The 13,874-nt window shown below is 48.0% G+C and overlaps 1 protein-coding gene across 2 annotated transcripts; it reads left to right on the top strand.

Annotated features, from left to right (window-relative positions):
- Positions 1 to 8,889, top strand: Set (SET nuclear proto-oncogene). Of its 2 annotated transcripts, XM_032902910.1 has the most exons (8): positions 1 to 117; positions 450 to 677; positions 6,871 to 6,928; positions 7,420 to 7,562; positions 7,776 to 7,879; positions 7,973 to 8,086; positions 8,440 to 8,610; positions 8,692 to 8,889. In XM_032902910.1, the coding sequence occupies exons 2-8, from the start codon at positions 569 to 571 to the stop codon at positions 8,872 to 8,874; spliced, it is 882 nt and encodes a 293-aa protein (XP_032758801.1). In that variant the 5' UTR covers positions 1 to 117; positions 450 to 568; the 3' UTR covers positions 8,875 to 8,889. The 2 variants fall into 2 exon arrangements, with proteins under 2 accessions (XP_032758801.1, XP_032758802.1); XM_032902911.1 differs by lacking the exons at positions 1 to 117; positions 450 to 677 and adding an exon at positions 5,051 to 5,482.
- Positions 8,890 to 13,874: the final 4,985 nt, after the last annotated feature.

The following is a 13,874-nucleotide window of genomic DNA, read 5'->3' as shown; positions in this document are numbered from 1 at the left end:
TTCTTCCAACATTTATCTGTCGCTCCAAGTGGCGATCTGCAGGCTGGGAAGGAGTCTAGCCAAACTCACGAGTTGAGTTGGGGGTTGGGAAGAGTGAAAAGAATGTTCCAGGCTGAGGTGAGGCGACAGCACGTATTAAGTCTTCCGGGCAGCACACTGGGGGTGGAGGGAGAAGAGAAAGAGGAAGAACTCCTGATGAGGGCCGGGCAGTGTAACGCAGGAGTTCTGGGGGAGGGCAGGCCACCAGCCACAGGCTTTCCAGTGCAACCCGGGGTTCAAAGGCAGCCCCGCGCCGCACCCGCGGGAGCCGCCCCCTCCTCCAACGCCGGGAAGCCCCCGCCGTGAGCAACTCAAAGAACTTTCTGCTGATTGGAGGGAGGGCGAGGAGGCTGGGAGAAGGGGCGTGGGGGTGTGTGTCCCACTGTCATGTAAATATCCCCCGAGGGCAGGGCGGCTGCGAGGCCGACTTAAATCTCCCGCACCTGAGGCCGCCTCAGTTCCTGCGAGTTTCCTCCTACTGCGAACATCAGTGCTCTGGCCTCCGTCTCCTGGCCACCTCCCTCGCGCCATGGCCCCGAAGCGGCAATCTGCGATCCTGCCTCAGCCCAAGAAACCCAGACCCGTTGCTGCCCCGAAGCTGGAGGACAAGTCGGCCTCTCCCGGCCTGCCGAAGGGAGGTAAGTTCCTCCATTGCGTTTCCTTGGTGATCGAGTCTGTGGTTGTCTTTTTCTGCCCCCCCCACCTCCCCAAATCCCTCTGGAGATGAGACCCTCACAAACACTCGTGAAAGCTTTCCTGCCGGGGCGGCGGGGAATGAAGCTGATGTGGGAGATAGGAGCAAAAAAGCGCGGAACTGGGAGACCCGTGCACAGGGGACTTCCTCCGGTCCGGGACACCACGTGGGACCCAGCTTGCCTTTCCCAGCCCCCAAACTCTCAAATGGGGCTTCTGTCCCTGTAAATGCAGCAGCTCGAGGCCTCCCCACCCCTCCAACCCCGAGTCCTGGAGATTTCAAGCCCGCTCTGATCGTCTCCCTGTTGCTGAAGCCGCCGGCCCACAACTCTGGCCTGAATTACTGCCACCTCGTGTAGCTCCCTGCTTCCTTCTCCCATCCTGCCCGAGCAAAGAGCTAGTCACGTGGTTGTCTCCTAGACTTAAAACCTAGCCTCTCCGTCGCCCTCCAGGTACAAACTAAGACTTCCGGTACCCGAGACCCTGCCCACTGGCTCCCACCCACCTCTCCGGGTTCCCCCTGGGGTGGCGTGGCCTAAAGGCCTGGAGTTGCTTTTCTCACCTCCGAGCCTGGACACCGACTTGCCCTGTGCTTGCCCTGTGCTAGAAACTCGTGTTTGAGGCGGAGTGGGGGGGGAGTCGCTTTCCAGCTTCTCGCTCTGAGCCTAAGCGCTCCTTATCTGAAGCGCTGCTGGCCGCACCCAGAATCGCCCCATCCTAGCACTTTTCTCGTTTTACGTTCAGATAGTGGTTTTCGTGCCAGCGTGCACTTTTCGCTTTCCTCTGTTGACCGAGAGGTCTGCGTTACTTACGCACAGTTTCGAGTCGTGGTGTGGTGTTTCCCGCGTGGCTTGGGTCTGGTACGGGGCAGGGAAACAGGAGAAGTAAGGATTTGACAGACGTCTAGAGGCACGGGTGGAAGGAACACTAGGCATCGAGTGGAGACGGTATCTCTGCACTTCTGTGGACTTGTTTGTTCTTAGTTTTTAAATGGCAGGCAAAGACCTCCCCTATGTCCCCAAGTGGTAAAGACAGGGTCTCGATGTGTAACCCTGGCTGTCCTGGTACTCAGCTTTCAACTTGCTGGGATTAAAGGCACCGCCACACCCAGAGTTTTCTTTTTTAACGGTAGGATAGTTCACGCTGGCCTCAAATTTGCCAGTGAGGATGAGACCTTGTACTTTCTGATCCAGAGCTGGGATTATTGGCTAGCACCACCATGCTCGAGGCTCTGGAGCCCGGAACATGCAGTGAGTACACTCAGCAAACACCCTAGCTTTTTCTTACAGCTTGCTGAGACTTAGGGGTAAGCAAAATGCTGTGGTAAATCCTTTCCCTTTTGTTAGAAGCAAAATGTGAGCGAACCTTTCTGGTGTTCGTTTAGTTTGCTGGCAGAAATAGGTAAGCCACAAGGGATGGGAGGGTACCACCAAGGTCCTCCTAAACGTGCTCAGTGGTCACAGGTTGACCTGTCAGGCACTGTAGCCAGCCTTTCCTGACACTGGTATGGAGAATGCAGTGCCTGGTGGCTTCCTGGATGCGCCCATGCCCGGGCCTCTTCCACGTTTACAGTACCTCTTGCCTTTCTGCTTCATTTTCCCTTTCCTAGCATGCCTCTTGCATTCATCTTGCGAAGTTCATAACCCAATCAGTGGAATGCCCCGTGGGTCTTCTGTAGAGCAGGCACTTGGTTCGATGCTTGCCGTGGTCACTAGCACCAACCCTTGGATCAGACGGTGTGGTTGAAAAATCTTCAGTTTTCAGAGCAAGCTTCTTTCTACCTGGGAGTGGCCCAAGAAGTCAGTGTGTCTAGGTCTGGCTTGTAGGTACAAAAAGGAAAGAGATTGGAGAGGTGGTTAAGTGCTTAAGAGCACATTGGCCTTGCCATGGACCTGGATCTAGTTTCCAGCACCACCATGGTGGCTCACAACCACCTGTAGCTTCAGATCCAGGAGGATCCTCTTCTGGCCTTCCTTGCACTTGGCACACTTATAAACATTTACAAAAACATTCTTATGTGTAAAAAATAACTTTAAAAATGTTTTATGTGGGGTTGGGGATTTAGCTCAGTGGTAGAGCGCTTGCCTAGGAAGCGCAAGGCCCTGGGTTCGGTCCCCAGCTCCGAAAAAAAAGAACCAAAAAAAAAAAAATGTTTTATGTGTGGGGTTGGGGATTTAGCTCAGTGGTAGAGCGCTTGCCTAGCAAGCACAAGGCCCTGGGTTCGGTCCCCAGCTCCGAAGAAAAAAAAAATGTTTTATGTGTGTAATGCAAAGGGAAAGAAACAAACCTTCTTGGTCGGTTATTTTGTTTTTTTTCCCGTGGATGTGTGCCAAGTCTTGATGTCTCTAAGCCATATTTAAGATATTAAGGGGTTTTAGGAGGTAAGAGCGCATGTTCAAGACCATCCTTATCTAGTTCCAGCCCCCCTCCAAAAAATGATTTATGTTGGTTCTTGTAAAGTTCAGTTGCGGGTGGGGCCGGGAGACTGGCTGCCTGGTAGATAGCAAGCAGTTAAGCAGGACTAGACCTGGGGGTCCATTCCCATTACCTCCGGTTCAGTTTATCTGTAAAGTACACTTAGTATCTTGTCTTAAGAGTTTGAGGCAGGGGGCGTGGCAGAATGATAGAGACTTGCCTCTTAGGATCCAAGCCCTACTACCTTCTGTTTCCAGTTTAGCCTAAGACCAATTATCTGTAAAAGTTACTTTGTATCTTATGAAAATACAGCCAAAGGCAGCAGACTACCCTGGTGATTTGGTGTGGGGGGGCTTCTATTGCTACCATTTTGAGACACTGTTGCACAGTGTAGCCCAGGCTGGCCTTTGCTTCAGTCTATGTCCTTACTTGCCTTGTTTTGGTTTTGGAATTTCTTAGCAACTGTGCCAGGACCTCAAAGGACTATCAGGAAACATTCATGGTGAAAGTAACACCTGAGGTTTAGCAAATGTTAGAATCACCAAGTCATTGCTCTGCTTTTTGTCAGACCCTTCCCTCTTTAAGGAGCCTGTCCTGTCCACAGTTGCATGTGTTGGAGGTCCCTGTGCTTGGGAGCTGTGCGGGTAAGAGGTCCTTAGAGGCCGTCGCCAGGTTTCAGCTTACTGATTGCAACAGATGAATGCAATTAATTCACGGGTTGAGCACCAGGAAGGTCTAGCTGAATTTTCTGGAGGTCAGATTGAAACTTGCACTAACACATTTGTATTCTTTTACCATGAACTGTATGTATGTGTGTATTTTACATTTACATTTACTGTCTGCCCACCATGAATGTCTTGGCTTAAAGCCGTATTGCTTTCTGTATAAGAGCTGAATGCTGGAATATGCATGGTCCAAGCAAGCAAGCAAGCGATGGAGCTCCCAGGTAGAGAGCTTTCTGGCATTTTCAGGACCACGTGCTGGGATCCTGGTGGACAGGGAACTGCTATCTTTTCATGTCCTGAAAAAGTGTTTAATCTGAAAAGCTCCCTCCGACATAGTGCTTACGGGCTTTTAAAATCTAAAGTTGGTTTTTGCTGTTTTAGCCTTTGATGTTTAAGAAGCCTTAAACATTTCCCCATTTGTCACCACCAAAAATGTGCTTCCTTCACCGCTGAGATCAGGATACCTAGTACAAAGTTAAGCCGAAGGACCTGTGGCAGAAAGGTCCTTTTTACATTCAGAGGACTTAAACATTTAGTGTGGTTCTGTTTGAGTGTGAATCTATGACAGATTTTTTAAAAATTCAGAACCGAGGGCAGAGGCTTGATTTGGCCCACGCATACAACAGGGCCCTGCGAGTAGACTGGATACATGAACTGCGTGCATGTGGCTTTGGCTATCAGTCTAGAGTTTTGAGTGGGTCCACAGCTTCTACATCTAGAAAAAGACGAAGGTGCCCGGGGTGCAGAACTCGGGCCCTGAGTGTAGCCAGGGTACTCCTAAGGCCTGTACTTTAGAGGGGCTGCGCGCTCCCCCTCTCCGGAGCCCCCGGCCGCCCCGCAAAGGGAAGCCGCTCAGCCACCACGTGATGCGCGGGTACTGGGGAAAGGAGGCCCCGCCTCTCAAGTCACCGCGCGACGCGCGAATGTCCCGGGTCGGCTGGAGAAGGGGAGAGCGGGGGAGGGGAGCACCGCGCGGTGGCCGGACCATGCGTCGCTGAGCCGCTTCCTCCCGCCTCTCGTCCAGGCCCCAGTGTCCCCACCACCGCCGCCGCCACCCGCCACGGCCCCGCCCCCTGGCCCGCGGCCCCGGCCAATCGCTGCACGGCGCGAGCTTCTCCGGCCGGGGGTGGGACTTGCGCAGGCCTGGCGCGCCTGCGCTCTGCGGACTGCCCCTCGCCGCGAAGAGGAGGAGGTGGTGGAGGAGGAGGTGGAGGAGGAGGAGGCGGCTCAGGGCAATCGAGAAGCGAGCCGGAGCGCAGGGCGCGAGTCGAGGAGCCCAGCCGAGCCGCCGCCGCCTCCCCGCCTTCAGTGAGAGCCCCGGCCGGGGGCTCGCCACAACGCGCCCGGGCCTGCCTCGGCGTCAGGCCCCGCGGGCAGTGCCAGGCAGCCAGGGGGAGGGCAAGCAAGTGAGCGCCGGGAGGAGGCGGCCGGAGCAAGCGGGCGCCGCGCGTGTGGCGTGAGGGGAAGCCGCTGGCCGCCCCCTTGGCCGTCCCTTCGCTCCCCCTCCCCGCTCCCCGCCCCGACCACGGAGGGCACCATGTCTGCGCCGACGGCCAAAGCCAGTAAAAAGGAGCTCAACTCCAATCACGACGGGGCCGACGAGACCTCAGGTGAGGACCGGGCGCGGCGGGGGCCCGGCCGCGCCGCCATCTTTCGGCCCGGGCCGCGGGGGCTGCAGGGGCGCGCAGGGGCCGCGGAGCCGGCGCCTTTTTGTGCGGCCCAGGACCGGGGGCCGGGGTGGCGCCGTGGCGGCGAGCGGTACGGCCGAAGCGGGGGCGCTGCGGCCTGCGCGGCGGGCGAGACCCCCCCTTCCCCCCGCCCGCGCTCTCCTCCCCCTCCCTCCCTCCCGAGAAGCCTCTCTTTATTGTGCTCCGCCATGATGCCTCGCTCCCATCAGCCGCCGCCGCCGCCACATGGTGCGGCCGGACGCAGCCTTGCGGCTCGGCCTCTCGCGTTGCCCTGCTTCCCGCCCGGAGCCGGCACCACGGCGGGACCGGGAACCGGGGTCTGGGGCCGGGTAGGGGCGCGGAGCCGGCGGGAGGATGCTCCAGGCTGCGCGGGTTGCACACCCCACGTGGGGCAGCCACACTCGGGCGCGCCGGGGATGTGAGGAATCTGGCCTGGAGGCCGTGCAATGCAGGGGCTTCAAGGGCCTTTAGGACGCCTAGCCCTCGCCTGGAGGGTCGTTTCGAGCCCAGGACAGCTCCAGACTCCGGGCTAGTTACCGGAAATGAGCCGCGCGATCGGGCCCCTTCACGCCCACTTGGCTTTGTAAAAAGCCTTCACAACCCTCCTCGGACAAAAGGGCACGAAATAAGAGCACACCTCCTCTCTTTATGCCTTCTAGTTTTTGAGTGGGGTTTTCTCAGAAAGTGTTCAGAAATCCTGCACGGCCGTGTACGATGACCAATCATCAAGAATGGGTTGGAAGAGTAAGGTCAGGTTGGAATCAGGTTTTCATTCTAAGTCTGTAAAGACGACTGTGGTAGTTTGGTGACTAAACTGGTCTTTTTCGGTGTATGTTGATAATCATAATAAGTTGAAGCACTGGGGCTTTTATTATATTTTTTTAAAGCGGTTGTACCAGTTGGTAGTATCCTAATTTGTATTACGACCATGGATTAGTTTCCACACTGTTAGCAGCTGGCACCATTCTCTTGGAAATGTATGTGATTAGTAGTAATAAACATGAAGAATTTTTGAATGAGGCTAAGCCTCTTGTCCACTTCTCATAATGAAGGCCAATGATTGGACCTTTGTAAAACTTTAAAAAGTGATCCAGTGAAGAAGCATTTTCCCGAGGTAGTGGAGTAGATTCCTTAATTTGTGAATGGTAGGGTAATGAGAAGGTAATTTGTCAACTGCAGGCTTGAGCACGTGGGGAGCATGCTTTGTAGTAAGCACATTTCTACAGCTTTACTGTTGTAGTTCCCATCCTAGTATCAGGAAGTGTAGTTTGTAATTAGTATTGAGTCTTATGTTCCCTTTTGTTTTTCAGAAAAAGAACAGCAAGAAGCAATTGAACATATTGATGAAGTACAAAATGAAATAGACAGGTAAAATACATTGAATTCATGTTATGGAAGTTCTCACGAAACTGATTGGCCACCAGTTAGCTACAGGAAGGTTTTGGTGAACACACTCATTAATTCCAGTTTCTCAGTCTGGCTATTATAATTCCTGGGTTAAGTAAGCTGGGTATACTTTAAGAAGTTACAGAATTGTGTGGCTGCTGCCTGCCTTTTGAAGAGTAGTATAGCAACAGTGTTGCTTATTTCTTAATTACCCTTCCCTTACACTTTCTGCTACTGGGGACACAGTCATAGCCTGGGAAGTACAGTATACTGAAATGCAATGTTGCAGATACTGGAGATGAGCTGCGTTGGTTGGCTCAATGTTTTTAGTTTCCAGAGAGGACTGGGCCGCAGGGCAGCAGGTGCTTGGTAAGGGGAGTAAGAAAACAGCGTGACCAGCCTGTATCAGTCGGGTATTGGGCCTTACGGTTTTTACCATGGTAGGTTTTGATTCTCATCTTTGTTTGTTTCAGACTTAATGAACAAGCCAGTGAGGAAATTTTGAAAGTAGAACAAAAATATAACAAACTCCGCCAACCATTTTTTCAGAAGAGGTCAGAATTGATCGCCAAAATCCCAAATTTTTGGGTAACAACATTTGTCAACCATCCACAAGGTATGTGGGGGGCCAGTGCTGCTGAAGTTTGCCAGGGCGTGGGTCCTGGAGTTTGGGGGAGCTCTGGGGGGCAGTTAACATCACAGAGCTACAGTCAGACAAGAACAGTCTTGCAGTTGATGGGTTTAGTGGAAATAGCAAAGCTGAAAGTTTTTCACTGAGTTTTAAAACATTAAAAAGATCATTCAAACTTGAACTGAGTTGCTTCTCTAGTGTCTGCACTGCTTGGGGAGGAAGACGAGGAGGCCCTGCACTATTTGACCAGAGTTGAAGTGACAGAATTTGAAGACATTAAATCAGGTTACAGAATAGATTTTGTAAGTACCTAACATCCTGCTTGCCACTAACAATGAGCATGTGCCTTGGTGTGGAAGCGGTGTATTGATTTCTCATCTTTTGATCTTTTACAGTATTTTGATGAAAATCCTTACTTTGAAAATAAAGTTCTCTCCAAAGAATTTCATCTGAATGAGAGTGGTGACCCATCTTCAAAGTCCACCGAAATCAAATGGAAATCTGGAAAGGTATTTTGTATATCATGGCTTACCTGGACCTCCTGACGGGTGTGCAGTGCCTTAGATTCCAGGGTGCCCAGGAGTGCAGTGATCAGTTTGCTTTCATGTGCAGTCAGTGTTGCCCGCTCAGGTTTTTCAGTCTCCATTTTTTGGATACATAGGTTTGGTTTCTTGATTTAGGTAGGAAGTCATTTTATGAAGTCAGTTGGTAGATGTGTCCTGGGAAAGCAGTTTACAAGACTTTACCTAGTGCACATTTTATCATTGTTCTTAGTAGTGTGATCTTCTTTACTGGTCTCTGTTGTACTTGATGTGGGGTTGGGGTATGATGGGGAGCAAATAGTGTTCATGTTTTCATTTAGGATTTGACAAAACGCTCAAGTCAAACGCAGAATAAGGCCAGCAGGAAGAGACAGCATGAAGAGCCAGAGAGCTTCTTTACCTGGTTTACTGACCACTCTGACGCAGGTGCTGACGAGTTAGGAGAGGTCATCAAAGATGATATTTGGCCAAATCCTTTGCAGTACTATTTGGTGAGTTAATGTTGAGTGGCTTGAGGGAGGTGATGTATCCACAGTGAGTTCAGAAAAAACAACACCGCCTGTCATTTCCAGGTTCCCGATATGGATGATGAAGAAGGAGAGGCAGAGGATGACGATGACGACGACGAAGAGGAGGAAGGGTTGGAAGACATTGATGAAGAAGGAGACGAGGACGAAGGTGAAGAAGATGACGATGAGGATGAAGGGGAGGAAGGAGAGGTAAGGAAACTCTACCAAGCCCTAGTGATTTTTTAGAATATGTATGAAACAGAACTGGCTGAGAAGTTGGGAGAATGGAGTGCTAACATCTCTGCATCTTCCCTCGTTTTTTAATTTTATATGTTTAAATTATATATGCTAGCCTATGTCTCTGCCCCACATGTGGGACACCTTCCAAGGTCAGAAGACATAGGATCCCGTGGTGTTGAGCGTTAAGGGTGTGATTGAGCTGCTGTGGAACTAGATACTCATGGCTATGTACACACACACACACACACACACACACACACACACACACACACACACACACTGGGGTGCACTGTGTGAAAGTTGTCTTTGTATTATTCAATTGTTAATTCTGTACCAGCAGGGAACTGAGTACTGACTGAATTTCTGTATGCTTATTCCTATGGTTCATCATCTTCCTCACCCAATGATTGGTTTAATAAAGATCTGTCGACCAATAGCTAGGCAGGAAAGGGAAGGCATGACTTCCTGGCTAAGAGGGGATCTCTGGGAGGCTCCACTTGTTCTTGGTTTTGTTTTGTTTAAGATTTATTTTATTTATTATATGTAAGTACACTGTAGCGGTCTTCAGACACCAGAAGAAGGTATCTGATCCCATTACAGATGGCTGTGAGCCACCATGTGGTTGCTGGGAATTGAACTCAGAACCTCTGGAAGAGCAGTCAGTGCTCTTAACCTCTGAGCCATCTCTCCTGCCCTTGTTCTTGTTTTCTAGGTAGGCTCTCTTGGAGCCTGTATTGTCCTTGAGCTCAGGATATAATTGAAGATGAACTTGAAGCAGAGGTGGAAAAATTTTTGATTGGGATTGGAGAAAGAGAAGGGGCAGGGAGGGAGTGAGGAAGGGAGGAGAGGGAAAGAGGGAGGAAAGAAAAGAGAGGGGGGTAATGTGGATTAGTATACTTGGGTTAATTAAGTTTGATGAGCTAGCTAGGAGGTAGCGTAAGGTAAGGCCTAAGCTACAATAAAATTTATGTCTCTGTGTCATTCTTCTGCTGATGGGGGCCATGGAATCCCACCACACACACACACACACACACACACACACACACACACACACACACACACAAATGTTATCTTTTAAAAAACTTCTAAAATAAAACTGGGAGTCATGAAATCCAAGCAGCACAGCACAAGTTCTTGCAAGGGGTTCTCTTGTCTCTTGGTTAAGTTGTCATCTTGGCATGGTCACTCCTGTGCCTCTGAGGTGTCTATCCTTCTCCTTAGAAAGTCACCGGGATGCAACGTTGGAGGTTTCTCCTTATCCACTCTAATCGCTTCCCAAAGGCCTTACCCTAAGTAAGATGGATGAGGTTACACCAGTAACTTCTCGACCTCGTTGGTTTAAGGCTCTGGGGATTAGACTGCTACATGACAACAGAACAACTGTATTTAGACCACAACTCTGAGTTGTTTTCCATCTCTGAGATCTTTTCTTGCTAAATCCTCATTGCCCTAATAACACTTAAATGCCTTTTAAAATGTATACCCCATCTCTTTCTCTCCACTTTTTCGAGTTAGAACAGAATAAGTTGAAAACAGTGGTATATTCTCTGGCTTCCATAGATAGATTTTCCCCTGCTAGACAAAGCAGCATTTATGATCGATCCATCACTTGAGAGGTCAAGGTCAACTTGATAGATTGAAGTTAGTTTGGGAATACAGTTTGAATTTCAGCCCAGGCTGGATACAAAACCTTCCTTAAAATTAAGTATTCCCTAGGCTGACTTCAAACTTACCACGTAGCCAAGCTGAAATCCTTGATCTTCATGCCCCGTATCCTAAATGCTGGGATTAGAGGTATTCACCAACATTGCCAGCACCTAACATCTTCATTAAATTGAAAGGGTTTCTTGTAGCTGGACTTAGGCTATTTTGCGGGTTCTTTTTTCTTCCACCCTTTATCTACCCTTTCAACCCTCTAACACTAGATAGAAGAGAAAAAGGTAGAGGGGAAGGCGAGGGGTGATATAATTCTGTTAATTCGGGGCATAAAGTTCCTTGGGACAAGTTTGACCTTCACTGTCAGGAAATCTTATTTCTTCTTTCTTTTCTTTTTTTTTTTTTCCCGGAGCTGAGGATCGAACCCAGGGCCTTGCACTTGCTAGGCAAGCGCTCTACCACTGAGCTAAATCCCCAACCCCTCTTCTTTCTTTTTTGTGTATGACTACTTAACAAACTGCAACCAAGAACAACCAACTAAACAACCCACCCCACCTCTCAGGGCCCTAGCATTTATACACCCTCTGTAAAATCTCTAGAATTACAAATGTCACAGATCCACAGAAACTATCTGCTGCTGGCAAATCACACTTCTACTAGAGCATGAGGCAAATCACAGTCATTTGCTGTGGACAATCTGAAGCAGTCCTATATCCCACACCTGGGATTAAAACAAAAATATATTCCAATAATATTTCTGTGTTTCTTTAAAAAAAAAAACCTGAAAACTTCAAAATTGTCACTATAGTCCCTATAGTTGCCTGAGAATATATGTAGCTCAATATTAGAATATGGAAATCTATATAGGATTTTCATCTCCTACAGAAAGGGGTTGGGGATAGGGGTGGAGAGAGAGAGAGAGAGAGAGAGAGAGAGAGAGAGAGAGAGAGAGAGAGAGAGAGAGAGAACATGGTTAGTTGACCACTATTACTGTTCCCTAATTGCAACAATGATTACCCATTAATCCTACGTTGATTTAAAAAAAAAAAAAAAAACAACAACCCTGCCCCTCAGTGTTGGGCATGGTACACAATTGTGGTGCTAGCACCAAAGATGCTAATCAGAAGGCTTGTGAATTCAAGATGAACTTAGGTTACACAGTAAGACTCTGTGTTCAAAAGATGAATAAAATCCCATTCATACAATTCTTTGTAAGAAACAAGATTTACTCTAATAAATAGAGCAATTCAGCCAGGCATGGTGGCTCATGCCCTTAGGCCAGCACTTGGGAAGATGAGGCAAGAGATCTCTGAGAGTTCAAGGATGCACTGGCCTATAGAGAAAATTCCAAGACAGCCACCTCTACATAGAGAAACACTGTCTCAAAACAAATAAACAAAGGAAAAAGGGCAGATTAAGCCATAATAATCAGGCCTTACATTGGAAGAAGGGGTCAGAGAACAGTCTGCAAACCTCGATTCTCTTTTGCTACCATATGTGTGCTTGACATCTAACTCAGGTAGTGAGGGTGCCTTTACCTGCTGAGCGGTCGGCCAGCTCTGTCGATGACAAACTTGAATGGAGCTTGCATTCTAGCTGGAACAGAGATGGAACTGTGGTTTCAAAGAGAACTGTTTTTTTTTCTTTTCCATTAATTTATTTATTCACTTTATATCCTGCACTTTGTTTTTTTTGTTTTTTTTTTTTTTTTTTTTCGGAGCTGGGGACCGAACCCAGGGCCTTGTGCTTGCTAGGCAAGCGCTCTACCACTGAGCTAAATCCCCAACCCCCTTGTTTTTTATTGTCTTTAATCGGTTAAAACTATAAGTCCTGGTGCTGAAGGGGTTAAGAGCATTGACTGCTCTTCCAGAGGTGTCCTGTGTTCAATTCCAAGCACTACATGGTGGCTCACAAGCATCTGTAATGGGATCTTCTGGTGTGTCTGCAGACAGCTACAGTGTACTATATACATAAAATTAATAAATCTTTAAAAAGAACTGTAAGTCTTCATACCCATATTATCCTATTACCCAATATCTCCCATATTCTGTGTTTTTCAAATTTTATCATTTTTATTTGTGTGTTTACCACACATACGTGGGTGTCTAGGGAAGTTAAAAGAGCAAATTGGATCCCCTAGAGCTGGACTTACAGACAGTTGTGGGCATTGAGAGCTGAATTCTGAACCCTTGGAAGAGCAGCAACCCCTCTTAACCATTGAGCCATCTTGCCAGTCCCCTATATGTTCCCTTTAATATTTCTTTGTACCATTTTTCCTTGACTCAGTACTTTGGTTAATAAAGTACTTGAGGGAATTTTCAGACGATTATTGTTGGCCAATATCCAAATCTAAATCTGAGACAGTTCTGAAGGACAGTATTGAGGGAGTTGTGTAAGTGGCAATTTTCAAGGACAAATTCTGAAAAATGCCAGATATTTCTCATTCAATAAGAAGTGTCTTTTCCTTTTAGAAAAAAAAAAAAGATAAAAATGTTTAGACGGAAGGAAAAGAATTTTACTTCCTGAAGGCATTCCTTTATTTAAATGTTTAGAATTACCTAATCAGATCTGTTTGATTAATAACAACACAAAAGTATCTGGACACTGGTAGGCATGGACTGCAAGTAGAACTCTCTGGGAAATGATGACACTCATATTAAGGACACAAGACATAAAAATAGTTGGAGTTAAAAATATAAAGAGACAAGGTGTTTCCGGCTCATCCGTCTAGTTATATGTCTTTTCCCCAAATCAAGCTATTTTTGTGCTATTCTCTGACCCCATTAAACTGTTGGTCTCTTCCTCTCCTATTGCTTTCTCTTGTCTCCCTAAATATGATACGTCTAACTGTAGTTATGATCAACTCCGCTCTTGCCTGCAACCCTAGAAATCCCTGTCTATTTCCTACATGTCTATCTTTCCTGCTGTCCAAACAAACATACACTTTCCTCTTCACACTATGAAATTGTTACAGAACATCAAGTTATTTAATCTTCCATAGTCTTCAATAGATACAAAATTAATGTTTAGGCCTAGGCAACAAGCAAAGTTCTACTAGATTTGTGGAAGAACTGGGGTATTTAAATCCAGTCCTCAAACATACATAGCTGGGGCTGGATATATATATCCATTATAAATATATATATATATATATATATATATATATATATATATACACAATCTTAGTACTCTGAAGCCTGAGGCAGGAAGGCAATGATTCAAAAGGCTAGGGAGGCAGCTCAGTTAGTAAAGTGCTCCCCTAACATGTATGGAACCAAACCTTGGGTTCCATCCCCAGCACCAATAAAGTCAATGTGGTGGCATTTGCCTGTAATCTCACTACTGTGGAG

Source organism: Rattus rattus, chromosome 5, assembly GCF_011064425.1.
Source record: "Rattus rattus isolate New Zealand chromosome 5, Rrattus_CSIRO_v1, whole genome shotgun sequence".
Taxonomy (NCBI): Eukaryota; Metazoa; Chordata; class Mammalia; order Rodentia; family Muridae; genus Rattus; species Rattus rattus.
Note: the sequence above shows the minus strand (reverse complement) of the source record. Positions and strands in the feature narration are given on the sequence as shown.

Coding starts and splice junctions, on each gene's coding strand:
- Set (XM_032902910.1), top strand. CDS start 569: ATGGCCCCGAAGCGGCAATCTGCGATCCTGCCTCAGCCCAAGAAACCC. Junction 6,929..7,419: donor GTACAAAATGAAATAGACAG/GTAAAATACATT, acceptor TGTTTGTTTCAG/ACTTAATGAACAAGCCAGTG. Junction 7,563..7,775: donor ATTTGTCAACCATCCACAAG/GTATGTGGGGGG, acceptor TTGCTTCTCTAG/TGTCTGCACTGCTTGGGGAG.